Consider the following 27672-nt stretch of genomic DNA (forward strand, 5'->3'; position numbering starts at 1 on the left):
ATATTTTTTTTATATGACTAGTCACTCTTTGCATACAAGTCTCGTATTTTCCGAGTGGAAGATGAGGAAAAGAATATATAGCGACCTCAGACAGGAGAAAAAATGAGAGAGGATAAAAGAACACCAAAATTTTCCCCTCGTCTCACAATATCCATGTTTTCCCCTCACAATATTGACATATTAGCAATGTAAAATTCTAGTCCAAAATTATCATCATCCTCTTTTTTTTTTTTGCTAAACAAACCCAAGTTATTCATTGATAAGCTACCCTCTATCTGATAGTCCAAGGCATAAATGTCACATTTCACATACATAAATCTTTCTCCTCTACTTTTTGTCCCACAAGAAAAATCTCTATTCTGGATATTTTCTGTTCTTCTTCCGGCCAGATGATTAACTTTGACAAATCTACTATCTTTTTCTCGAAAAACACTCACCCTAAATTCAAGCGTATTATTATTCGGAATTTGAGAGTTCATCAATCCTCTAATCTTGATAAATATCTCGGTACTCATCTTTTCATTGGAGCTAATAAACAGAAAGTGTTTTCTTCCCTCGTTACCCAAATTCAGACTAAGTTGTCCAAGTGGCAAACTTCTCTTCTCTCCCAAGCTGGTCTTTCTATTGTAATTAATACAATAGCTGCGGCTGTTCCCTGATACCAAATGCAATGTTTTGCCATACCTAAAGGTATAAGTAATCGCATTGAAGTTCTTCAAAGAGCTTTCTGGTGGGGAAAACTCAAATCCATCCATACTATTAACTGGTCTGCCATATGTCTTCCAAAAAAATTAGGAGGTCTTGGTTTTCGTTACCCGATTCTGGATAATCAGGCTTTCTTGTGTAAACTTGTCTGGCGTCTCATTAAGAATCCTCATTCCCCATGGGCTTCTATCCTAAAAGCTAAGTATTTCACCAAAGATCATAAACCTAAAGAGGCTAAAAATCATCACTCTTGGCTTTGGAAATCCATATCCAATCATGTTGATAAAGTGTCCAATCTGACCTTTTGGGATATTAATAGAGGTACGAATATTAATATTTGGCAGGACTTCTGGATTCCCAATTACCCTCCTCCCCTAACCAATATGAATAATAGCAATCTCACGAAAGTTTCTCAACTTATTAAGAATAATCAATGGGATACGAATACTTTATATCAATGCTTCAATCGTGATATATGCAATGTTATTTTAAGTATTAATATACAGGATCAGCAGGATGACATAGCCAGATGGTCTCTAACCAAATCGGGTAAGTTCACTATAAAATCAATGTACTACTATTTACGTACTGAACACTACCCTTATGATATGAAAGACTGGACTTTTATTTGGCATTTACCAATTCTGCCCAAAATCAAACTATTCATTTGGAAATGTTGTACCAACAGTCTACCGGTAAGAGATAGAATTGGAAAATATATCGGTAATGTTTATAATTGTGATTTCTGTCAAGAACAAGAAACTATGATTCATGTACTATTACATTGTGATTTGGCTAAGGTAATTTGGTTGCACTTCAACGTTATTTCTATTAATATCCGAAACATTATAGACTGGATTACCTCATGGAAGGATATAGAAGAACACATTAGTTGTCTTTTTGCGACTATTCTTTGGCATATATGGAAAGCAAGATGTGATAAATTTTTTGGGGCTATTGATCCTGTCCCGATGATGATCATAGACACTATCAAATGTATTACTAATCTTCAGAATACTCATAGTACTCCTCAGCAGATTAATAAGGTTATTGGTTGGTCTCGACCGGTATCTCCTTTTGTTAAAATTAATGTAGATGCTTCCTTTATAGCAGTTCAGGATGAGGCGGGGTTAGGGTGTTTTATACACGATGACCAGGCAAATTTCCTGGCGGCTGCAGCTTTCACTTTTCGGGGTCAAAATGCTGAAGAATGTGAATGCGCCGCTATCTTCAAAGCTCTTGAATGGTCTGTTAAAAAGAAGATTGTTTACCTCCACATTGAAAGTGACAACCTAAATATAGTTCAAAAACTCAACAAGGAACAAACAGACATTACATGGCAGACTGAAAAGATTATAGATAAAGTGCAACAGTTGGAAGCCAATTTCACCAAAGTGATTTATACTCATATCCCCAGAGAAGGCAACTATAAAGCGGACCACTTGGCAAAATGGAGTAGAAGAAACAAAGGAACATGGTTGTGGCTTTCTTTATTAGATCTTCCGCAGGAATTGTATAATGTTTTTAGCTAATTCGGCTGTACCTCAACAAAAAAAAAAAAAAAAAAAAAAAAGTTAAGAGAACCTTCATACATATTATATACATGTTTTCTCTACTAGTTCGCCCCAACTCTCGGTTCTGAACCCCTCCTGACACTTTCAAACATTTGAAGTCACAAAGTCTCTCTCTCTCCCTTCCTCTCTTTCTTGTTCATAAATAAAAACAGCTTTGAATCTTGATAGCTTTTATTGTGCACGAGACTTCTCATCTTTCAATTCGACCACTTTAGTATTTTACTGTTAGCTTCTGTCTTGTGATTTTATATTTAGTCTCTTCTTTTAGCTCTCTCTCTCTCTCTCTCTCTCTCTCTCTCTCTCTCTCTCTCTTTCTCTTTCTCTCTTAAAGGAAGGCAACAGAAGAGAGAGAGAGAGAGAGAGAGAGAGAGAGAGAGAGAGAGAGAGAGAGAGAGAGAGAGAGAGAGAGAGAGAGAGAGAGAGATGGGTACAGATAGGAACAGAGGAGAGGGCAGGACAGAAAGTGAGGGAGGAACACAATCTCAACAGAACTTTAATGTATACCCACGTACGGGTACTATCTACCTCTAGCTAGCCTTTGTAGATAGATTAGTAGGAAGACAATTTGGTTTTGTTTCTCACTTTTTTGCCAAACGTGTGATGTGTGCTTGTCAAGTTTGTACTATAGGGCATCTAGTGTTTGTTGTAGGGGGTACTAGCTAGGCCTAAGCCATGACATGCTAGCCAGGGATTACACAACAAGCTAATTTTGTATCAATAATGTTATTTGGCCCCAATTTTGGAGCAGAGGCTGCACAGGCCATGTGGTTAGTTCCAATTGGCCAATCTCTTTCTACATGGCTTGACCGATTGGGCCGGCCACATCACCATTCATCCAGAGTTCTGCTCGCGGACTCGAGTCAAATATTATTTCTTATTTTGTAAAAAAGATGTTTACATGTAATACTTGATCTTTCATCATGAGTGGCCAAAACCAAGATCATTCACAAGTACAAATCTCCTATTGCTTAGACTCCTCTTATTATATAGATATTTCGCTATTTTATATTGGATATTTAAATCACCTTTGTGCCCTAAACTTTTATGAAAGTGGAGTTGTTCCGATTCAATCAGTTGTATGAACTTCTCACGTGAGAAGTGTAGATGTTAGCTATCAATTACACATAGCTTTTGTTATCTCATTGATGTTAAGTATTACTTTTTTATGTCCAACAATACTGTGACAATTTAAACAATATGAACATAATGTTTTAGATAACAGAATAACGTTATTCTCATAATATTGTCAACTAATCAACAACCTGCATATAATATAATTGTCGGATGCTTTCAGCAACACACCATGAAATATAGTTTTTTTAAACCACTCTTACTAACAAATCATCTGTATATGTTCCTTAAGATACAATGGCAAGCCAAAAATAAAAGAACTTGAACAAAAAAAGCAACAAAAAAATGTAAAAATAAGGGAAACACATTGAGGTACAAATCCAAGGTGACAATTTTTTTTGGAGGGGTGAAGTGTTTGAAGAGAAAAGTAGGGTTGTTGATGTGCACATGGGGTGACAATAAATATAGACTTGACATTTTGTGCAATACATGAAGTGGGTATGTGTGTCTTTGATAGATAGCACAGCTTGAAATGCGCTTACAACATTTTAGGGCACTAAATGCTAAGTTTCATGTAGTAAATACACAACATGCTTCCTTAAATGCATCCATTTCCTTCACATGCAACCAATACTTTTTATTTCTTGATAATGTCTACTGAAGTTTCATGACCATACTATAATTGTTTATAAACATATGCATAAACAAGTTTAAAATACTGATCATGTCCTTGTTTGGCACAGATAATTTTGAAAATGAAAAATGATTGGAATTAGTTTGAATGTCTTCTAATGTAAAATTAGGATATTCTTGTTCATTATATTTCTTCTAATAAAGTAATTTAAGTGAAATGCTGAAACTAATGACAAAACATTCACTAGATAAACAACCCACGATCTAATTTATTCCTAACTTTCATACACACTATGAATATCTAATTGCAAATAATTGATTTGCAGAGAACTCCTCTTACCTTCTAAAAATCTACAAACAAATCAACCATAGATTGGATACATGAAAGTAATTTCAAGGAAAACCTTTACCAAAAAAGGATTATTAGAGGACAGGGCCCAAACCCACGGCCAGATGGGTTAGGCCGGATTCGGTGGTTACAACTCGGCATGGTCCACGACTGCAAGTTAGGGTTTAGGACCTTTAGGTAGTTTGGATTAGGTATCTTGAAAATATTGTTACCATATTGTACTCTTTCCTTATTTTGTAAATGGCTATATAGGTCATCTAAAATCCATTATAAATATGATGTGAACTTGTATTATAATAAATCATAACAAAGTATTACAAGTTTTTCTTCTTCTGCTATTCTTGTTATCAAATTATCAGGGGTGCGGCTGAGATTTTCAGGGCCCTGTGCCAAATTTCAAAGATGTCCCCTTATACGACATATAGGCAAAAAGGATATTAAATTGATAATTTGTCCAAACCCAAAATATATTGAACTAAAAAACAAAAACTAATAGAAAATAAATAAAAACACTACAATCTTTGCATTTTATATTCGGAGTTCAGGTGGTTATTAAGAATAGGCGGGAATAATCGAATCGAGCTCATGGATTTATCTAGGTCATTTATGGCGCAACAGAAAGAAAGGATTTTTCTCTTCGAAACCCATTGCAAGGGGCGGTAGGCGAGGAATCATACATAAATGATCGAACCCCCGTATGTCCTAAGAATGCTATGAGGTGCTCGGAAATGGTTGAAGTAGTTGAATAGGAGGATCACTATGACTATAGCCCTTGGTAGATTTACCAAAGACGAAAATGATTTATTTGATATTATGGATGACTGGTTACAGAGGGACCGTTTCGTTTTTGTAGGTTGGTCCGGTCTATTGCTCTTTCCTTGCGCCTATTTCGCTGTAGGAGGTTGGTTCACAGGTACAACCTTTGTAACTTCATGGTATACACATGGATTGGCCAGTTCCTATTTGGAAGGCTGCAATTTCTTAACCGCCGAAGTTTCTTTTCCTGCTAATAGTTTAGCACATTCTTTGTTCTCTCAAACCATTTTCACTTGAAATTTTTTCATCTTGCATTTTTTGAAGCAAAATCGTCAATTAAATCTTCGTAATCAATCAGGTCCAAAAACTCACTTTCGAAGGTGAGAAGAGCTAATCCATTTAGTCTATTCGGTGACATAATTGCTTTGACACTTTCAACACGACTTTCCTAACTCGAACAAAGCTTCTCTGATTTGTTGACGTTGCGTTATAATTGCTTTGACACTTTCAACACGACTTTCCCAACGTGTCGTTGACAATGATTTTAGAGTAACTCCTAGATTATCCTTTAAAATTTGCCAACACTTTGTATAATTTGCAAACAACGTATAATTTCGTTGTATAACTCCAAAGAAATCCTTAACTTTACTATAACAATGTGCTATATAAAAAAAGAATTAAGTTGAGACTATGACAACCACATGAAGTATAAAAATGCTTTAGGATTAATATCTAGGAGTCTTTTTTGTGCACCTTGCTTGCACCCTTTCATATTTGATCCATTATCATATTCTTGCTCTCTCACATCATCTGTCTCAAGATCAAAAACCTTTAAGGCAACTTGTAGCTCTTCAAATAATCCGACTCCAGATGTATCATTCACATTAAAAAAATTCTAGAAAATATTCTTGTACCTTTACTGAAGTAGCACTCATCTCCTCTTGGTGATTACTATCAGGAGTGAAATTGAGAATGGTTGAAAAGTATTTAGCTTCTCCTATCCTTTTAAGAATTGTGTTTCTGACTTCAGACGACAATATTTTTATTAACTCATTTTGAATTACAGACAATGAGATCGAATTTCATTATTCTTAATCCGACGAAGATGTTCCTCCATAATTGGGTCATGTTCTGCAATCATCTCAACAAGACCCATAAAGTTTGCGTTGCTTTTTTCATCAATTTTTTGCGTTCTTCCACGAAATGCAAGAGTATACTTGGCAAGATATTTTATTATTGAAATTAACCTCCGCAATAATAATAATCTCTAATGTTATTTCTCTTTTCTAATTGGATCTTGTACAACTTTGTCTATTGTTTGGCTTATTTTGAATCGAACTTGTGTCTCAATGTAAAGAGCCATATTAGCAATGCGTTCAATGCTAATTTCATGTTCTGTAAATCTCACACTAACATGTCCCCAATCTCCGTATCCTTCATTTGCTAATTTATTCCCCAAAGGTCCTTTCTTAAACAATTTACAACAAAAACAGATGACTTTATCTGCATCTTTTGAGTACACAAGCCAATTTCGATCATGTTTTTATCCATTTGATAAGTGTCTAATGTCTTAACAAAAAAAAAAGTGTCTAGTGCAGAATTCTGAAGAAAAGTGCCTTTTTGTACCATCATTGGGACCATCAGTTATTAATAGATATCTTACATGACCTTTTTTTAATTATCAGGTCTCTTTGCTTTGCATCTAAAGTATCCCACAGTCTTCGATCATATATATTTTCAGATATTGGATCATTTTCTTTCTCATAAGATTTATCACGAATACCATCAACTAAAATTTCATCATTTAATGTTCTTTACCAAGTAACTATAAAGACTCTTACTATGGTCTATGTCACTGTTAAATTCATTACCATTGCTATCATTTTAATTTTGTGCACAATCTTCATTAAGTTCTTCATTATTCTGTTCAGGTACTAACTAACTCTTCAACTAAATTAGGTTGTTCTTTAACAACAAATCTTTAAAGAGCTTCTCTTTGTGACTGTATCATTTGTTGATGTTCTGCTTTTACCTGACGTTCGGAATCCCTGATTTTTGTTTCTTCGGTGTATCTTGACTTAACTGTATATAAAGAATATACTAAATTAGGACTCGTTTGTCAACAAAACATAATATATGTTGTTTATTATTTGAAAAAAGTTGAGATAATTTTAAATAAGTGAATAATAAATAACAAAAATTTTGAAGAAAAAAGTTTTAATAAAATTTGGAAACAAAATGAGTAGAAAATATTACCGAGGGGTTGAAAATCTCGGAGATGATGTTGTCTTGTTTTAATTTCTCTATATATAGTGAACTTTGCAAATTTAGATTTGGTATAGATTGTGATTGGGTAGTACCCGTAGAAGAGAGAAAAAAATAATAAAAAAAAAAGAAAGTGAAAAAAAGAAGAAATCTGAGATTGAAATGAAAATTGGTAGAAATTGTGTATTTATAAATGTTAATTCGGATGAGAGAGAGTTAGAGAGAGAAAGTCAAAAAACTTAAACTTGTAATTCTCTACTCAAGTCTTGAGCACTAGTACTGTTTTTTTTTAATAGAGCAATAATACCGTTAGAGAGAGGAAAGCATTAAAATCTCATTTTCATTTTGTGCACAAATATTCGTTTAGTTTTTCAATATTCTTTTCAGGTACTAACTCTTTAACTAAATTAGGTTGTTATTTAACAACAAATCTTTAAAGAGCTCCTCTTTGTGACTGTATCATTTGTTGATGTTCTGGTTTTGCTTGACGTTCAGAATACCCAGATTTTTTGTTTCTTCAGTGTCATCTTGACTTAACTGTATATAAAGAATATACTAAATTAGGAATCATTAGTTAACAAAACATAATATATGTTGTTTATTATTTGAAAAAAGTTGAGATAATTTTAAATAAATGGATAATAAATAACATAAATTTTGAAGAAGAAAGTTTTAATAAAATTGGGAAACAAAATGAGTAGAAAATATTACTGCGGGGTTGAAAATCTCGGAGATGATGTTGTCTTGTTTTAATTTCTCTATATATAGTGAACTTTGCAAATTTAGATTTGGTATAGGTTGTGATTGGGTAGTACCGTAGAAGGGAGAAAAAGATACTAAAAAAAGAAAGTGAAAAAAAGAAAAAAAATATTGAAATTGAAATTTGTAGAAATTGTCTATTTATAAATGTTAATTCAGATGAGTGAGAGTTACAGTGAGAAAGTCAAAAAACTTAAAAAGTCTAGTAGCCTACTTAATAGGCTTGTAAGTCCCTAGTCAAGTCTTGAGCAATTGTACCTTTTTTTTAATAGAACAATAGTACCGTTAGAGAGAGGAAAACATTAAAATCTCATTTTCATTTTGTGCACAATCTTCATTTAGTTCTTCATTATTATGTTCAGGTACTAACTCTTCAACTAAATCAGATTGTTCTTTAACAACAAATCTTTAAAGAGCTCCTCTTTGTGACTGTATCATTTGTCGATGTTCTGCTTTTGATTGACATTCGGAATACCCTGATTTTTGTTTCTTCGGTGTCATCTTGACTTAACTGTATATAAAGAATATGCTAAATTAGGACTCATTTGTCAAAAAAACATAATATATGTTGTTTATTACTTAAAAAAAGTTGAGATAATTTTAAATAAGTGAATAATAAATAACATAAATTTTGAAGAAAAAAGTTTTAATAAATTTGGGGATTAAAATGAGTAGAAAATATTACCGCGGGGTTTAAAATCTCGGAGATGTTTCCTTGCTTTAATTTCTCTATATATAGTGAACTTTGCAATTTAGATTTGGTATAGATTGTGATTGGGTAGTACCGTAGAAGAGAGAAAAAAATAATAAAAGAAGAAAGTGAAAAAAAGAAGAAATCTGATATTGAAATGGAAATTGGTAGAAATTGTCTATATTATAAATGTTAATTCGGATGAGAGAGTTAGAGAGATCATTTATATGAGATATAGGTTGTCTGACGCCATAAATACATCATATGAGATATAGGTTGTATGTGTTCAAAGAATTTTGATTTTCGAACGAACTTATAGGATTTTAAACGTTGTGAATACTCACGAATACTCATTTATGTTTGGTTCATTTGTTGTTTCCTTGGTCAAAGAACATGTCTGAAGCCATCAATACATAGTACGAAATATAAGTTGTACTTGTTCAAAGTAGTTTGATTTTGGAACAAACTTTGAGAAGTTCTAAACCCTTGGGGATACTTATGAGCAATCATATATATTTGTATCATTTCTTGTTTCCTTAATCAATGAACTTTTTTGGAGCCATAAGTAAATAGTTGATTGCTTAGTAAATTCTAACCCATGCTTGGTGAGTTGTGCTTGAAGTTCAATAAAAATGTGGAGTCGTTACAAAAGAAACATAAAGATTGATTAGTCTTTAGAGTACCACCCTTTTTTTGAAGAAAAAAAAATTAATTTAATAAAAATGAAAACAAATTCAAGTACATGGTCCTAATCGGATCGACTAATTGAAACCTAAAAAGACCGAAAAATTTCTCGGCTAAAGCAAAACCTCTACTCACTCCATCTTAGTGAAGAAGCCTTTGCCCTTGGGAGCGAGATACCGACAAATGTTAGTTCCTCGGAAGAAAATCCTTTGGTTAGAATGGCCTCATTTTTTGCTTGTCTGTTTTTGAAGTAAGACCAATCTCATTCCAAGTCGTATTGTCTTTGATTTGTGCACCACTCGGGCCTAGTGGCTAGTTCCACATTATAAAAGATTTTCTCTTGGCATGGGTCTACCCTAGACCACATGCAAGCTTTACTACCTCCACAATCTAGGCACCAAACCCACCCAAAGGCCTAGTTGATATGTAAGACAAGGTGTTAGCTTACAACATAGGTCTTCCTTAGCAACTCGAGCTAAGTGGCTCGCATATAAAATTGCGTTTCACATCATCCACCATCATTTAAAAGAGTGTTTTCCTAGGTTTTGATACCGTTCGATGCAATAATTTTCTTGATACCAACTAATTGTCTTTGATTCAGGCATCGCTTAAACTAGTGATCTACTTCCACATGGTATACGGTTTTTGCTTGGCACGAGTCTGCGTAAGACCACTGTAGGCTTTTTCGGTCGACCAATCTCTGAGCCAAACCCACTCATAAATGTGTAAGACCATATGTTATATTATAAACCAGGTGCAAGGTCCTCTTAAGCAATGTGGGACTAATCGGCTCGCTTATGAAGCTTTTGTTTCACATCACTTGTAATCTATCTCTCATTTTTTTACCCTTATATCTTTCCTCCATCTTTCTTTTTTCTTCTTCATTATCTTTGGGTTAGGAGGTTTTCTTTTGTACTAGGTGCCTTATTTCTATCATCATCGTCATCATCACAAGTCATTCATTATCAAGTGCTTCACCTTTTTCTCACGGTTGCCTTTTTGGTAGATTGAACTCCTCCTTTGATGATATCTTTCTTTATCCCTCTATCTTCCCCCTCCTTGACTGCTTGAATTGGTGTCATGTATCTTTCGGTTACCTAGTATACATAATGCATATTTTCTTCAATTATTAATCCTCGTATCATCTCTTTGTATGAATTGCGTTGACCATGATGTCCACCTCGACATGTTTATGATGGGTCTGCACGAAAACAATTTTTCGTTGAAACATTCAACAAGAAAATATTTTTTTCTTTGCTTATAAAAGAGTAAAGAACTAACCCTATGGCTCTGCCATCGTTTCCTACTCATGTCATTATAAAAAAAAATTTGGGTTCTCCATTTTGGCTTATGATGGTACAATTTTGTAATTTTACTATTTGTTCTTTTCGAGTCTCATATTGTCAATAGTTTTCCAGTGAAGTCCTTACTATGGCGAGGGAAAGAAGGGGCAAAAGAGGTAGTAGAGTTAATGGCTCAGAAAATGAACGACCACCTAAAAACCAACTGGGTGCAAAGAAGAACACCCCTCAGTATAGGTTATCTTAATCCGTTATATACAGTTATATACATCGATTTTGTGTTTCAGTATGATTAAATAATCTTGTTTTATACAACTTCTGTATTCCTATATTTCAATGGATTTGAAGATTTCCTTACTAAGCGAAATATATCGCAAGAACGGACTGAAATTTCCTCCGAAATCGAGATTTTATTCCCTGGTTGAACAACAAGAGCAAAAACCTACCTAATCATAACTCGAAATCTCAATTATTCAAAACTAGCTTCTTCACTAATTCCATTCAAGAGTATTATTCTCAACATTTCAAAGTAATCAGACATAGCTTAGGTTGAAAACTTAAGGCTCTAACCAACCATGATGCTTTCCTGGCCATACTTCAATCTTCAAGATACAAAAGTTGAGGCACATAAACATTTGATATACATGTATCACACTCTCTTGAGACCTATTCGGAGAGGGCGTTCCTTGGTTAAACCCTGTGACTCAATTCTCAACCTGCTGTCCCAGGATCTGGACCTCGGTAGACTGATTCTAAGCACTCCTTCGCTTTCTGAACCTTGGATTGAAGATAGAAACTCCCGCTTGTTTCGTTCCGCTTAAATAAGGTATCATATCGCTGAATAAAAAGGCTACCAATGACTTAGGTTCATTTCATATGCACAAGAGGATCTGGTTCTACTAAGTTGAGCAGGAAAAGGAAATAACGAACACAAACCTTCAAAACCTCCTCCCATGGTGTTCCCTCAGAGATGCCTAAGATCTGTCGTGCCTCTGGTTCAGTCATAGTCTTGCTCACTCTACGGACTGTGTTTTGTATTGTTTCTTGAGCAACACCAGACTTAGACGCGTCTGTTCACCGCCACATACGATAACTGAAATTAGAATGTGTAACTGATACGTATGACCACACAAACAAAACTAGAATGAATCGAACAAGATACATAACCTAATTGAATTATTGAAGTAGTACACGTGGGAAAAAGAAATGGTTTGAGAGTGACTGGTCGAACAAAAATACCACGACCAATCTTCTGATACTTCAAATGGGAAAAGAACGAAAACTTACTTGTAAGTGCTTGACGATATGCTTGCACAAGAGCCCTTGCCAATATTCCAGAGCCCATAACTACTAACTGAGCAATAACTCTTGCAGCCTGTGCCACAAAAATCGTAGAGAAATCAACTTCAAGGACTAAATACCGATATAGAAAAGAGAACAGGGAACGGATTTTAGTTTGTCCTGCGGAAACTTTGAAATATATTTGTCTTGTTAATCTCCACCCCAAAGGTTATAAAAATATTGATAGAAGACCGAGCTAAGGAATATAAGAAAATCTAATTGAATACATAAATATGCAATCTCCACAAGATAAAAGAAAACAAGAGTAATAGTCACATACCATGGTTGAGAAACAAGGTCCTGGTGAGATAAAATCACTTCAGTAACAGAACAAAGAAGCGACCTAAAGCGTCGGACCTGAAACTCCAATAATTAAACAGAGGTTTTAAGAGGATAAAAACAAGCTAAGTTGCATAAGAATGACACTAAATAGCGAAACCTCAGGCAATTCTAAAGATATGATACTTTTCAGAAACTTCATCAATGCATTTGCAAGTCAAAACAGATTTTACTGGTATAAGTAATATTCTGATTCTTTTAAAGCACAGACCGAAATACAAAGATATATGTATTAAGCACTCCCTTCTCACTCTTTTCTCATCGAGTAATGAAGGTTGAACTACAAAGATGCTTATCTCTTGTAACCATGGAACATAAAGATAGGATACAGACATACACTACTTCATGCCGACCTTCACCTTCAAACCCTAGAGCCTACCAGTAACAGGGAAACAAAAAGATTCCAACTTTTTCCTATCATCCAATTTTAGGAGCTTAGAGGTAACAGGGGAATTCGAATTTGATGCTAATCATCGAACTCAAATCGCATAATCCATTATCTATTAAAACACAAAAATTAGGGTTTTTTAGACACAATTTTCAGATTCTTTTACCCCAAAAGTTAGGGTTTGTTTCTCCAGGATCGTGTAATACACTTCTGAATAATAAATTCACATCAGAGATGCCAAAAAAGATGAAATCCTAATTTATGCTTTAGTTTCCTATAGTTAAAATAAAAAGAAATGACCTAAATGTTAGAACTTTCTAAACCCAAGAAAGTCACAACTTCATCAACCAGCATATATATCAGGTATTCAGTGATCCGTTCAAAACATCAAGAAATAAAATGGAACCTATTGAACAAAATTTAATATAATAAACAATTTGATAAAGAGGTTTACCTGCTGTTTACACGAAGAATCTAAACCAGAGAGGAAGAAGAAGAAAAACTAGGGTTTTCAGAGAGAGACAGCGGGACAGAACATAAGGGGTTTTCTTTTGGGTTAATTCCATTTTGGCTCCCTAAGATTACCAAAGCATCACCCGAATGCCCCCCAGAGATGAGCAACTTACAATATGACATTTTTTAAAAAAAATAATTTTTGGATTCCTCGTAAAAAAAATCTACACCTAAACACACATTTAGTCCACCCTAATATTAATATAGGATTTTAAGCCAATATAATAATTATAATGGATATTTAGCCCAAGTTGACTCATCTCTATAGAAAAAACAGATCTCTATCGTTTCTGTTTAATCATAATACCCTTCATAACCTTTTATATAAGGAAAAACTCACTTTTGAAAACAAATTCCCAAAATTCTCTTTTTTTTTTTCGCAGATTTTTTCGATTGATTTCAAACTTACTATCTGTTTCGCAATATACACGTTATTTAGTATCAATTACGTATATTTCTACAACAATGTGTATAGTTAAAATATGTCTAGATGTCAAAGTTACAGTAATTTTCTGTTTATTGATTCTTTTTTTGTTTCATAAATAACGTGTTATTTATTGTTAAAGTGTCATACTTTATTTCATTTTTTTATGTGTCATACATAACACATTATGTATCAACAATGTTTCTTCCAAAAGAGAAAATGACTAAAATCTTATTTTCTAAGAAGATTAGATCTTGATCCCTTTTTGAATTTTATTTTGAACCTAAAATCCGTAGACTCTTTTTTTAACGGTTTACATTTTCTTTTCTCTTTTTTACCTTTTCCTAGAAAGATAATGGCATACATGTCTTCCTCTTTCTTCGTCCAAGATGGTGGGTGGAATAATTCTCAAACTTATAATTGAAAGAGATAATGGCATGTTAAAATCAATTTCTCCACATTCTCCCCCTCTTGACGGTTAAAAACACACTACATCTCTGTTCCCTCCATGGACACCTTAGTTGGAATTGCCATCTCATTCATAGAGAAAGCTATCAAACATATGAAGTATATTCCTCTTCAACCAGCTAGAGACAAAAAAACCACCGCCTCTCAAACCTTCTCGACTGATTCTACTATAAGGGCCAATGATCCATTTCGCAGCAGCTTAGGATGGCATACCCTTAAAGTTTATCAGACCTTCTCGACTGATTCTACTATAGAGGCCAATGATCCATTTGGCAACAACTTAGGATGGCATACCCTTAAAGTGAACAGTAAGACTGCCTCTCGGGCTTCTCCTACTGGTTCTACCATGGAAGCCAACGATCCATTTTGGCAGCACCTTAGGTGGCATTGATTTTAAGTAGACGAAGAGGTTACATTTAGGTACTCAATGCTATCCAAGCTTCCCAATTGCACCCCATTTTTCCATTACAAGTCAGTTCTCCCAGGGATTTGGGGTCCAAGTGGGAGTAGTAGGTTAATGACATCACACATTATAACAAAAAAAGGAAATACTGGGTTGGATGATCCAAACTAGGGGTGGGAATCGGGCGGGTATGGGCGCCCACGGGTAACAATGAGTCGGGCTCGGGCGGGTCGGGTAAGTTTCTTCTTTGGCTATTAGGGTAGTTGGGCGGGCGCGGGCGGGTATTTGGCAAAGTTATGTTGATCAAAGCCCGCCCAAGCCCGTTAAAATAGTCGGACCAGTCGGGCAACGGGCTTTCGGGTTTCGGGCTTTGAGAAATAAAAATAAAATAATTATTCAGCTCAGAAAATTATTTTCCCTAAATCCATATAATAACTTAATAAATGTTCTAAACTCTAAACAAATTACCATACTTGTTGAAGTCTTTTACATGTTATAGCCAAGATCTTTCAAAGAGATCATTAGATTAGTTTAGAATCTAAAGAAATCCGTCAAATATACGAAGATCTATGACTAGAGGCATGTTGCTGTACATACAGATAGAGACCAAGAACAGGAAATGTCTAAAACACAACAAGAGAAAATATAAGTGAAAGAAATAGACAGAGGTAACTAGTTTGATCTCTTCTTCTTCTTCACTGCTTCTTTGTTCCATATTATATACCAGGAACATATTAGCACATACTATCTCATTAAAATCTCTTTGGAATCTACTTTATCTTTCTACATAATACTATTTCTCTCTCTCAAACCTAAAAAACCAAAAGGGCAATGGAGATTCTTGCTGCAAACAGATTTATATATGCCTTTTAGGTTCTAACCCTACATCTGAGGGGTGAGGGGTACTAATAAGTTCCTTAATCCCACGACTCTAACGAAAGGGCATTTATGTGTAATCAGAGTTGTGCATAGCAAATAAACGGGCTATGCTTCCGGGCAACCATCGGGCTCGGGCTTGGGCGGCACCTCGGGCTTGGGCGGCACCTCGGGCAAGCTTTTATACCCGAGCCCGCCCATATAAATTGATCGGGCTGGGCAGGTAGTACCCACTAACGGGTACGGGCGTCCACGGGCCTCATCGGACTCGGGTGAACATGTCGGGTATCGGACTCTCGGGCTTTTCTCCCACCCCTAATCCAAACTGAACAAAATAGTTTTCTTTTCCCCCGTTTGAATTCTAAGTTAAGAAGATAAATAAATTCCGTAAGACTAGATTACGACGTTACAGAAAAACCCATAAATACTGTGATTAGTAACGAGAATTTCAATTCAATGATTCAACTCATCTGCTGACAAGCTCGAATGAGTTGGGTATCTCCACTGCACATCAGCCCAAGTACTTTGTCCGTCTGTAACGTCCTTTACAACAGATGCCACCTCTTCAATAGGTACCCGTATCTGATTCTTGCCGTCTCTTTCACGGATTGTCACATCCGTCGTTGAATCAACGGTTATGGCAAAGGGCACACCAAGTTCATCTGTCCTTGCATAACGTTTCCCTATCGATGTGCCTGCATAATTCATACATCCAATTGTAAATTTACAAGTTAAGATTCAAATTCATCTTACATTGTTCTATACAAATCCCTTATTGGATATCATTCAAACATATCCCACGATTGAATTATACTTTCGTGATGTATGATGTTTGCACCATAACCATGAACATATAAGTTTTATGACTCATGAAATATAGATGAAATCAAATAACAGGTTGGTGTACATACTATGCCAATAGACTAATGGGCTGAAATTTCAAAAAGAAAGAAAAAGGTCAGTATCTTTAAGCTCAAGGGTCACGATGTCCTTCAAAAAAATTAGAGGTGTCTCAAGTTTGATTATCCGAAAGTGGGAGAGTAATGTGGACAGTAGATGGAGTAAATCAGAATCTATTTTTCGTACCTGTTATATCGATCTTATGGGAGATCCCAGCTGCAGTCAATGATTTGGAGATTTGTTTGGCAACTTCCTCGTATTGCTGATTCTGAACAAGTGGAAAGACAGTACATTTGATGGGAGCAACAAGAGGAGGGAAACTGAACACATTCAATTGTTCATCTCCGGCTTTGCTTGGTCTAGTGTAGAACGAATGTTCAAAAAGACAATATATAATCCTTCCAATACCAAAAGATGGTTCAATCACCGAAGGCGTAAAAACTCTCTGATGTTCTTTCTTTATCTCCTTGGATATTGAAACCATGCTTGATTTAATTGTGACTGCCTTCCCAAGAGTACAGACTTGGAATTCTACCTCCCCTTTAGATTCTAAAGTGGCTTTCATTTCCATAGCTTCTTTTTCATTCATGGCCTGCACAAAACGAGGAGACTAGATAAGTAAAAGGTACAAAACTTTCCGCGAAAGACAATGTCAGGTTGGCACAAGTTTTTCAGACACATTATTTCACGCAGGGTTATCCGAGCATTCGCATGATACACGGATGTGAAATTCAGATACCAATAACAGTAAACAATGGTTAGAAGACTAATGTCTTCCTAATCCCAGCATTACCATTTCCCAATTATAGTTTCTACAACAGAATATTTTTTTGAAACTTTACAATAAAGTACTTCGTATTTAGATTACCTCCAAAGCCTCAACTACCATCTTTTGGTTACCCTTGAATGCAAGACCCAGCTCTTTCTTTACCGGCGCAATAACCAGTTTCTGAAATCGAACACAATCAAAAGCATGTGTGTTAAAACTATAGTCGTTCAGAGCCTGCCTCTCAAATTGGAAATGTGTATGACAACACACAACGTTACCTCCACTTCTCTTGGTTCTGTGAACTTTTCATGAGCCACCAGAGGCACGCCACTTTTATCCTGTTAGAAGTAAATACAAAGTTTTAGTGCTTCACAAATATTGCAATATACCTTTTCTGTGCTATGCATAAGAACATAATTTAAAAAATGGTAGCATGGCCTTTATAACAGAACGCTAAACTGGCGTTACATATGACCAATAAATTATCGACAGAAATTTCTTAATGTAATCATGTAAATATAGAAATACTTGAGTTTTGTGATAAAGGCTTTTTCTCCAAATATCTTAAAAACACCATTTCTCCCATTGCTAGATATGTAGTTGCAAATTGCAATAAGAGAGGATGCATTAACAGAATTACAGCATAAAACCATAAAAGTGGCATAAGTATGCGCTGACTACTCTTAAATCTTAATAATTACATCTTGTAGACTTGTACTAAGGTTCAAAAAATGAAGAGAAAATGTGACAGATAACTAATAATGAAAGTTATAGTTTATTTGGATTTTGAATACGAGATTTAAAACGGCAGATAACATGCATAAGGCTAATAATTATAAAAAAAGATAAAAGCACGACTTTTGATATAGGGAAATGTTAGCAGAGAAACAAGTTAGATGTTTTCAATTAATTTGAGATATAAAAAGAAGGCACGAGCATGAGAATTATATAGTTGGAGTATAAATGTACTAAATATCAGTGAGTCTTACAGAGTGAGCACGTAGGTCATATGCGGATCTATCTGCAATACCGACACACTCTATCCAGCCATAGGAGCACTCTATTTCTGCATCCCAGCAATCAGCAGCATAGTGGGCCATCTCATTTGCAAGATGCTGTCTGAATCGTAGGCGGTCCTTATCAATCCCGAGACGTGTTAGGAATAGATATACCCTCCCGATGAAGTAGGCAAGTGTTTGGTTGTTAACAATTCCCTGATCAACGAAGACATGTATCAGAATAAATAAACAAAAAATTACACGTAGAGATGAGCAAGAACCAACCTTTGAAACTGCATCACCAAGTAGGAGTCTCTTGGCTTCCTGCCCTGTCATCTGTTCCTCTCTTGGAAACATCAAGAACTCCAAATCCGCAACATCACCGTACTTTGGATGAGACTTGTCATCTGGATCAACAAAGTGCTCAATCTCTGCTAGTGTAAACTCACGGACTCTAAGAAGGCCCTGACGAGGAGATATCTGCATTTACCAGAGAAATATGTCCAACTTAATTTCTCTATTTTCAAGTGAAGACACTTTAGGAATCATCAAGGTAGAATGTTTTGACTAAGAAAGGAAATACAATAGAAGAGAATGCCAAGAGTCCAAACATGACCCTTTCCTAAAACCATTTGAAGATTGTCCAGTTCCATATGACTTGCACCAATGTTTGAAACTCATACCAACATACATATTGAACGCAATGTCAATATGCACCACATGCGTTTGAAAAAGGTACAAATGGACAAGAAGTACCATTTTTTTAATGAAAAAGTACCATATTTATTTCCACAGAAATCTCGCACATCCCCATAATCATAAACGCAACAAGTTACCATTGGACGTGATACCCGAAGACAAGTTTTACAATACTCTAATATTTCACCTCATTTCTGAAGGCTTGCCCAATCTGAGCTGCGGCAAAAGGGAGTTTGTTCCCATTATAGTAATACAAGTCCTTGAAGTTCACAAAGATGCCTTGTGCAGTCTCAGGTCGCATGTAACTGCAAAATGTCAAAAATACAAGAAATATAATGCACGCAAAAGGAAACAAAAGTATAAACACGGGAAAAAAAGGAAGAGAGGATATTTCAGTGAACCATAGAATGCTTTGAAAAGTAAGCTTTTCACCAAGAATAATATTCCGAAAAATGAAAATAGAAGACGAGAAACAAAAAAGCCGATCAAAGAGAGAGAGAAAGAAACCCAGCTCCTACCCTGTGCTCGCAGCAGATGGACCTATTGATGTCTGAAACATCAAGTTGAATGGATAAGGATCAGAAAGAGTGTTCTTTGTATCTGGAGCAGTTATACCGTAATCTTTGATTTTTGAACCTAATTCTTCAGGAGAGAGATCATCTAGGACCGCTAGAACATGTTTGAGCTCGGTAACCTTCTCAACGGGTAAGGTCAAGTCCTTCTCAAGCTTATCCTTGCAGAAATCTTTTAACAAGTGGTCAGCCCTATAACATGTTCCAGTCTTCTCATCTTTAACCATAAGATCAGTAAATTTTTCAACATGACCAGATGCCTTCAAGACAACTTCAGGAGTAACACAAGGGCAATCAACTTCCAACATGTTCTCCTCAAGTACAAAGTGCTGAAAAAGAAAATAAGGAGAAACGTATGAGTTACAAGTCACCACAAAGTAGTGATATATGGGAGTGTTAAAAGATCAAAGTGGGTAAGGATAAAACTTCAGCAGAATGAATATCAAGTGACCCCTAACCCTGAAACAAGTTAAGACATAACTCTGATCATTTACGACCTTCAAATCTAGATTAATATTTGTGAGCAATCGTGTAGTCTACTTTTCTTTAATAGTTAAAAACGTACTGAGCTCACTTTTATGGTCCGTAATTCACATTTTTTTTTTGGCTTCATGAGCCGATTAGACCATTAGAACGGTTTCCAAAGCTTTAAGTGAGGAAACAATTTGATGATTTGATCTAAATACAACTCGGAGATAACTTTATTACAGAATATGCAACTGGATTAAACTTGTGTCCTAAAAAGCTTGCCGAAATACGAAAAGCCCTAAAATGAAGTTAATGCAACTTTCTTGTGATACTTATAATTTGAATCCGGTAGAGTGTGGAGAGTCTGAGTGGGTATTCAGATTAATATGAACTCATTTTTAAACTGCTTATTTAATTACTTAGAAATGAATTCATTAACTAATAATGGAGAGAGAAGAAGTGTTTACCTGACGCCAAAAGGCCAAGACATGGGATTTAACAGCACAACCAGGAGGACCATAATCGTATAAACCAGCAACACCCCGATAGATCTTAAAGGAAGGAATATAAAACAAACGTCTTTCAAGTGTGTTAACGACAGTCTGACGGAAAGTCTCTCTATTAGCAGCACCGTTACTATTATTACTTCCATTAACGGCAGCAAGAAGTTGTTGTTCAACTGATGATTTCTCAAGTTTTAAAGCATTTAGGGCTGAAACAGCAGAATCAATATCTGATTTGGATGCACCGGAAGATTTGAGATCTCGAACATTTTTACCTTGAGCTTCAACGGCTGATTGCTTGTCAGCTAGGGTTCTTCGAAGAGCTTCCTCAGCTGGATCCATAGTCAGAGAGAGACAGCGGGACAGAACATGAGGGGTTTTCTTTTGGGTTAATTCCCTTTTGGCTCCCTAAGATTACCAAATCATCACCCAAATGCCCCCCAAAGATGAGCAACTTACAATATGGCATTTTTTTTAAAAAAATAATTTTTAGATTCCTCGTAAAAAAAATCTACACCTAAACACACATTTAGTCCACCCTAATATTAATATAGGATTTTAAGCCAATATAATAATTATAATGGATATTTAGCCCAAGTTGACTCATCTCTATAGAAAAAACAGATCTCTATCGTTTCTGTTTAATCATAATACCCTTCATAACCTTTTATATAAGGAAAAACTCACTTTTGAAAACAAATCCCCAAAATTCTCTTTTTTTTCGCAGATTTTTTCGATTGATTTCAAACTTACTATCTGTTTTGCAATATACACGTTATTTAGTATCAATTACGTATATTTCTACAACAAAACACATTTAGTATAGTTAAAATATGTCTAGATATCAAAGTTACAGTAATTTTCTGTTTATTGATTCTTTTTTTGTTTCATAAATAACGTGTTATTTATTGTTAAAGTGTCATACTTTATTTCATTTTTTTATATGTGTCATACATAACACATTATGTATCAACAATGTTTCTTCCAAAAGAGAAAATGACTAAAATCTTATTTTCTGAGAAGATTGGATCTTAATCCCTTTTTGAATTTTATTTTGAACCTAAAATCCGTGGACTCTTTTTTTAACGGTTTACATTTTCTTTTCTCTTTTTTACCTTTTCCTAGAAAGATAATGGCATACATGTCTTCCTCTTTCTTCGTCCAAGATGGTGGGTGGAATAATTCTCAAACTTATAATTGAAAGAGATAATGGCATGTTAAAATCAATTTCTCCACATTCTCCCCCTCTTGACTGTTAAGAACACACTACATCTCTGTTCCCTCCATGGACACCTTAGTTGGAATTGCCATCTCATTCATAGAGAAAGCTATCAAACATATGAAGTATCTTCCTCTTCAACCAGCTAGAGACAAAAAACCACCGCCTCTCAATACCTGATATATATGCTGGTTGATGAAGTTGTGACTTTCTTGGGTTTAGAAAGTTCTAACATTTAGGTCATTTCTTTTTATTTTAACTATAGGAAACTAAAGCATAAATTAGGCTTTCATCTTTTTTGGCATCTCTGATGTGAATTTATTATTCAGAAGTGTATTACACGATCCTGGAGAAACAAACCCTAACTTTTGGGGTAAAAGAATCTGAAAATTGTGTCTAAAAAACCCTAATTTTTGTGTTTTGATAGATAATGGATTACGCGATTTGAGTTCGATGATTAGCATCAAATTCGAATTCCCCTGTTACCTCTAAGCTCCTAAAAATAAAATTGGATGATAGGAAAAAGTTGGTATCTTTTTGTTTCCCTGTTACTGGTAGGCTATAGGGTTTGAAGGTGAAGGTCGGCATGAAGTAGTGTATGTCTGTATCCTATCTTTATGTTCCATGGTTACAAGAGATAAGCATCTTTGTAGTTCAACCTTCATTACTCGATGAGAAAAGAGTGAGAAGGGAGTGCTTAATACATATATCTTTGTATTTCGGTCTGTGCTTTAAAAGAATCAGAATATTACTTATACCAGTAAAATCTGTTTTGACTTGCAAATGCATTGATGAAGTTTCTGAAAAGTATCATATCTTTAGAATCGCCTGAGGTTTCGCTATTTAGTGTCATTCTTATGCAACTTAGCTTGTTTTTATCCTCTTAGAACCTCTGTTTAATTATTGGAGTTTCAGGTCCGACGCTTTAGGTCGCTTCTTTGTTCTGTTACTGAAGTGATTTTATCTCACCAGGACCTCGTTTCTCAACCATGGTATGTGACTATTACTCTTGTTTTCTTTTATCTTGTGGAGATTGCATATTTATGTATTCAATTAGATTTTCTTATTTTCCTTAGCTCGGTCTTCTATCAATATTTTTATAACCTTTGGGGTAGAGATTCACAAGACAAATATATTTCAAAGTTTTCGCAGGAAAAACTAAAATCCGTTCCCTGTTCTCTTTTCTATATCGGTATTTAGTCCTTGAAGTTGATTTCTCTACGATTTTTGTGGCACAGGCTGCAAGAGTTATTGCTCAGTTAGTAGTTATGGGCTCTGGAATATTGGCAAGGGCTCTTGTGCAAGCATATCGTCAAGCACTTACAAGTAAGTTTTCGTTCTTTTCCCATTTGAAGTATCAGAATATTGGTCGTGGTATTTTTGTTCGACCAGTCACTCTCAAACCATTTCTTCTTCCCACGTGTACTACTTCAATAATTCAATTAGGTTATGTATCTTGTTCGATTCATTCTAGTTTTGTTTGTGTGGTCATACGCATCAGTTACACATTCTAATTTCAGTTATCGTATGTGGCGGTGAACAGACGCGTCTAAGTCTGGTGTTGCTCAAGAAACAATACAAAACACAGTCCGTAGAGTGAGCAAGACTATGACTGAACCAGAGGCACGACAGATCTTAGGCATCTCTGAGGGAACACCATGGGAGGAGGTTTTGAAGGTTTGTGTTCGTTATTTCCTTTTCCTGCTCAACTTAGTAGAACAGATCCTCTTGTGCATATGAAATGAACCTAAGTCATTGCTAGCCTTTTTATTCAGCGATATGATACCTTATTTAAGCGGAACGAAACAAGCGGGAGTTTCTATCTTCAATCCAAGGTTCAGAAAGCGAAGGAGTGCTTAGAATCAGTCTACCGAGGTCCAGATCCTGGGACAGCAGGTTGAGAATTGAGTCACAGGGTTTAACCAAGGAACGCCCTCTCCGAATAGGTCTCAAGAGAGTGTGATACATGTATATCAAATGTTTATGTGCCTCAACTTTTGTATTTTGAAGATTGAAGTATGGCCAGGAACGCATCATGGTTGGTTAGAGCCTTAAGTTTTCAACCTAAACTATGTCTGATTACTTTGAAATGTTGAGAATAATACTCTTGAATGGAATCAGTGAAGAAGCTAGTTTTGAATAATTGAGATTTCGAGTTATGATTAGGTAGGTTTTTGCTCTTGTTGTTCAACCAGGGAATAAAATCTCGATTTTGGAGGAAATTTCAGTCCGTTCTTGCGATATATTTCGCTTAGTAAGGAAATCTTCAAATCCATTGAAATATAGGAATACAGAAGTTGTATAAAACAAGATTATTGAATGCAGACGTTTACCAAAAAGAGTAAGGAAAATGCAAGCATGAACTTATACTAGAAAAAACAAACACATATATATAACTTCAAATTACCTGCCTACTGCTTACCTCATAATAAGTAGTTAAAAAGGTAATAAATACTACCTCCGTCCCATTTTGTTTGTAATTTTGGGAAATTGAACTTATTAAAAAAAATTATTTAAAGTTGATAACTAAAATTACTTTACCAAAGTATCCCTCTTTAATGTATAATATTCCTTGGAAATAACATTTGCAGAAGTGTAGAACCAATTAAAAGTAAAGCGTATTTTTTAAAATGTCATCATATTAGTAATTAAATGAATGTTATATAAGGAAAGTTAAGAAACATTCTGGGACATCCATAAAGGAATAACAACCAAACAAAATGGGACTGAGGGAGTAGTCAAAAACTTTGAAGTTGTTATTCGGCCTAGTCATGTAGGTTCATCTCGATCTTGGTCTATATGGGCCGAGATAGACGAGAAACTCGGCTAAACCCTAACTCGGTGTTTCGGTCAAGTCTCGTCTCGGGAGAGATCTGTGACCGAGCCGAGACACAAGATTATATGTCATCTTGGCCGAGAGGGATTACATACCTTTAGAAAAGATTATAGTTTACATTTAGCCATTCTCAGTCAACACCTTCAGGAGTGGCCATATCAAACTTATATGTTGAATCCATTCATCATATATATTATAATGAGATATGTTATAACTAAATAACATAGGCGTTCCATCACGCCTGACCAACTCAGGGAGGTTGGCCATGGATCAAATCGGGGGGTTTAGCAATAAATCAACTTGGGATGTCGAGCCTGGGTAGATCTCTCCAAGTTACTCGGATAGATAACATTATCCCAACTACTTAGATTGAAAGGCATTGGATAATTCAATTACTTGTGCAGGAAATCTCCCCCCGAAAGCATTTGGCTCCAACCCATGCTCTCCTTTGGATGTAGCCTTATATACACCGTAAAGAAGCTTTAAGTCGAAATCAAAGAGAAAAAGCTTTGCACTAGGCTTAATGGTCTCTACGAAAGACATTTTTCCTGCAGGAAGCCCAAAAACACGATATTTGTAGCATTCGGGTTTTGTTTTTCCATTGCACATGAAAATGAAGCCCCGTGAACTCCCTTTGTCAATTTGTTCTTTCTTTGCTCCACGACCCCGACTTGATCGATCTTTCTTCTCTGTTTCTCGCCTAGTAGCACTATTAGCAATAATAGAAGAAGGATGTGGGGCATCCCGAGTAGGAGGAACATAAATCTTATTCTTCTTTGGTCTAGATCTTTTGTCTATGTTCTTCTTTGCACCCAGTTGGTTTTTAGGTGGTCGTTCATTTTCTGAGCCATTAACTCTACTACCTCTTTTGCCCTTTCTTTCCCTCGCCATAGTAAGGACTTCACTGGAAAACCATTGACAATATGAGATTCGAAAAGAACAAATAGTAAAATAACAAAATTGTACCATCACAAGCCAAAATGGAGAACCCAATTTTTTTTTTATAATGACATGAGTAGGAAAAGATGGTAGAGCCATAGGGTTAGTTCTTTACCCTTTTATAAGCAAAGAAAAAAATATTTTCTTGTTGAATGTTTCAACGAAAAAATGTTTTCGTGCAGACCCATCATAAACATGTCGAGGTGGACATCATGGTCAACGCAATTCATACAAAGAGATGATACGAGGATTAATAATTGAAGAAAATATGCATTATGTAAACTAGGTAACCGAAAGATACATGACACCAATTCAAGCAGTCAAGGAGGGGGAAGATAGAAGGATAAAGAAAGATATCATCAAAGGAGGAGTTCAATCTACCAAAAATGCAACCGTGAGAGAAAGGTGAAGCACTTGATAATGAATGACTTGTGATGAAGACGATGATGATAGAAATAAGGCACCTAGTACAAAAGAAAACCTCCTAACCCAAAGATAATGAAGAAGAAAAAAGAAAGATGGAGGAAAGATATAAGGGTAAAAAAATGAGAGATAGATCAAGTGATGTGAAACAAAAGCTTCATAAGCGAGCCGATTAGTCCCACATTGCTTAAGAGGACCTTGCACCTAGTTTATAATATAACATATGGTCTTACACATTTATGAGTGGGTTTGGCTCAGAGATTGGTCGACCGAAAAAGCCTACAGTGGTCTTACGCAGACTCGTGCCAAGAAAAAACCGTATACCATGTGGAAGTAGATCACTAGTTTAAGCGATGCCTGAATCAAAGACAATTAGTTGGTATCAAGAAAATTATTGCATCGAACGGTATCAAAACCTAGGAAAACACTCTTTTAAATAATGGTGGATGATGTGAAACGCAATTTTATATGCGAGCCACTTAGCCCGAGTTGCTAAGGAAGACCTATGTTGTAAGCTAACACCTTGTCTTACATATCAACTAGGCCTTTGGGTGGGTTTGGTGCCTAGATTGTGGAGGTGGTAAAGCTTGCATGTGGTCTAGGGTAGACCCATGCCAAGAGAAAATATTTTATAATGTGGAACTAGACACTGCGCCCGAGTGGTGCACAAATCAAGGACAATACGACTTGGAATGAGATTGCTCTTACTTCAAAAACAGACAAGCAAAAAATGGGGCCATTCTAACCAAAGGATTTTCTTCCGAGGAACTAACATTTGTCGGTATCTCGCTCCCAAGGGCAAAGGCTTCTTCACTAAGATGGAGTGAGTAGAGGTTTTGCTTTAGCCGAGAAATTTTTCGGTCTTTTCAGGTTTTAGTCGATCCGATTAAGACCATGTACTTGAATTTGTTTTCATTTTTATTAAATTAATTTTTTTTCTTCAAAAAAAGGGTGGTACTCTAAAGACTAATCAGTCTTTATGTTTCTTTTGTAACGACTCCACATTTTTATTGAACTTCAAGCACAACTCACCAAGCATGGGTTAGAATTTACTAAGCAATCAACTATATACTTATGGCTCCAAAAAAGTTCATTGATTAAGGAAACAAGAAATGATACAAATATATATGATTGCTCATAAGTATCCCCAAGGGTTTAGAACTTCTCAAAGTTTGTTCCAAAATCAAACTACTTTGAACAAGTACAACTTATATTTCGTACTATGTATTGATGGCTTCAGACATGTTCTTTGACCAAGGAAACAACAAATGAACCAAACATAAATGAGTGTTCGTGAGTATTCACAACGTTTAAAATCCTATAAGTTCGTTCGAAAATCAAAATTCTTTGAACACATACAACCTATATCTCATATGATGTATTAATTTATGGCTTCAGACAACCTATATCTCATATAAATGATCCCTCTTGAGTGAGCATTCCGTAAGTTTAGAAATCCTAATGCCATGTTTGGCGCGCGGGAATGGCGTGAGAATGGAATGTGATTCTCGGGAATCACATTCCAGATCATTGTTTGGCTCGCGGGAATGGTGTGGGCCCGGGAATGTAATTCCCACAAAGAGGGGTAATAGCAAACCCAGGGGGGAGGTGGGTTTGTGATTCCCATTCCCCCCGGAATCACATATATTAATATTTATTGACAAATATATCCTTAACAAAATATTGAATTACCAATTTTATTTTTTTGTAAGATCTAGTATTACTAAGTACTATTTATGTTTATGAACAAAATTTAATTTTAGATAAATTTCTATTTAGGTTTACGAACAAAATTTTATTTTAGAT

At 35.5% G+C, this 27672-nt stretch overlaps 3 protein-coding genes across 4 annotated transcripts; 1 reads left to right on the forward strand and 2 right to left on the reverse strand.

Moving 5' to 3' along the window:
* Window positions 1-11257: 11257 nt before the first annotated feature.
* LOC147548940 (mitochondrial import inner membrane translocase subunit PAM16 like 2-like) lies at window positions 11258-12493 on the reverse strand. The gene is made up of 4 exons (XM_086669790.1): window positions 12410-12493; window positions 12076-12163; window positions 11725-11858; window positions 11258-11625 (listed from the first exon to the last, which is right to left on the reverse strand). Exons 1-4 carry the CDS (start codon window positions 12410-12412, stop codon window positions 11500-11502), a joined length of 351 nt encoding a protein of 116 aa, XP_086525916.1. The 5' UTR covers window positions 12413-12493; the 3' UTR covers window positions 11258-11499.
* A 2301-nt stretch (window positions 12494-14794) lies between these two features.
* Window positions 14795-20880, reverse strand: LOC147548941 (glycine--tRNA ligase, mitochondrial 1-like). Of its 2 annotated transcripts, XM_086665033.1 has the most exons (11): window positions 20725-20789; window positions 20414-20658; window positions 19425-19807; window positions 19094-19211; window positions 18493-18687; window positions 18199-18423; window positions 17488-17547; window positions 17309-17389; window positions 16627-17032; window positions 15867-16235; window positions 14795-14831 (listed from the first exon to the last, which is right to left on the reverse strand). In XM_086665033.1, the coding sequence occupies exons 3-10, from the start codon at window positions 19784-19786 to the stop codon at window positions 15994-15996; spliced, it is 1689 nt and encodes a 562-aa protein (XP_086521159.1). In that variant the 5' UTR covers window positions 19787-19807; window positions 20414-20658; window positions 20725-20789; the 3' UTR covers window positions 14795-14831; window positions 15867-15993. The 2 variants fall into 2 exon arrangements, with proteins under 2 accessions (XP_086521159.1, XP_086521158.1); XM_086665032.1 differs by having other exon boundaries at window positions 20414-20880.
* Window positions 20881-22245: 1365 nt separating this feature from the next.
* On the forward strand, window positions 22246-23684 carry LOC147548942 (mitochondrial import inner membrane translocase subunit PAM16 like 2-like). Its single transcript, XM_086670066.1, has 4 exons — window positions 22246-22660; window positions 22907-22994; window positions 23212-23345; window positions 23444-23684. The coding sequence occupies exons 1-4, from the start codon at window positions 22658-22660 to the stop codon at window positions 23567-23569; spliced, it is 351 nt and encodes a 116-aa protein (XP_086526192.1). The 5' UTR covers window positions 22246-22657; the 3' UTR covers window positions 23570-23684.
* The last annotated feature ends 3988 nt before the right edge of the window (window positions 23685-27672 follow it).

Source organism: Eschscholzia californica, unplaced genomic scaffold, assembly GCF_041429995.1.
Source record: "Eschscholzia californica isolate CP2 unplaced genomic scaffold, dmEscCali1.0.p SCAF_3, whole genome shotgun sequence".
Taxonomy (NCBI): domain Eukaryota; kingdom Viridiplantae; phylum Streptophyta; class Magnoliopsida; order Ranunculales; family Papaveraceae; genus Eschscholzia; species Eschscholzia californica.

Excerpts from the sequence above, each read along its gene's own strand:
- LOC147548940 (XM_086669790.1), bottom strand. Across the intron at positions 11,859-12,075 it reads ATATCGTCAAGCACTTACAA|ACGCGTCTAAGTCTGGTGTT; the intron begins GTAAGTTTTCGT and ends GGCGGTGAACAG. Across the intron at positions 11,626-11,724 it reads CATGGGAGGAGGTTTTGAAG|CGATATGATACCTTATTTAA; the intron begins GTTTGTGTTCGT and ends CTTTTTATTCAG.
- LOC147548941 (XM_086665032.1), bottom strand. The coding sequence starts at position 20,791 with ATGGATCCAGCTGAGGAAGCTCTTCGAAGAACCCTAGCTGACAAGCAA. Across the intron at positions 19,212-19,424 it reads CCATCTGCTGCGAGCACAGG|TTACATGCGACCTGAGACTG; the intron begins GTAGGAGCTGGG and ends GACATTTTGCAG. Across the intron at positions 17,033-17,308 it reads TGGTAGTTGAGGCTTTGGAG|GCCATGAATGAAAAAGAAGC; the intron begins GTAATCTAAATA and ends CGTTTTGTGCAG.
- LOC147548942 (XM_086670066.1), top strand. Across the intron at positions 22,995-23,211 it reads ATATCGTCAAGCACTTACAA|ACGCGTCTAAGTCTGGTGTT; the intron begins GTAAGTTTTCGT and ends GGCGGTGAACAG. Across the intron at positions 23,346-23,443 it reads CATGGGAGGAGGTTTTGAAG|CGATATGATACCTTATTTAA; the intron begins GTTTGTGTTCGT and ends CTTTTTATTCAG.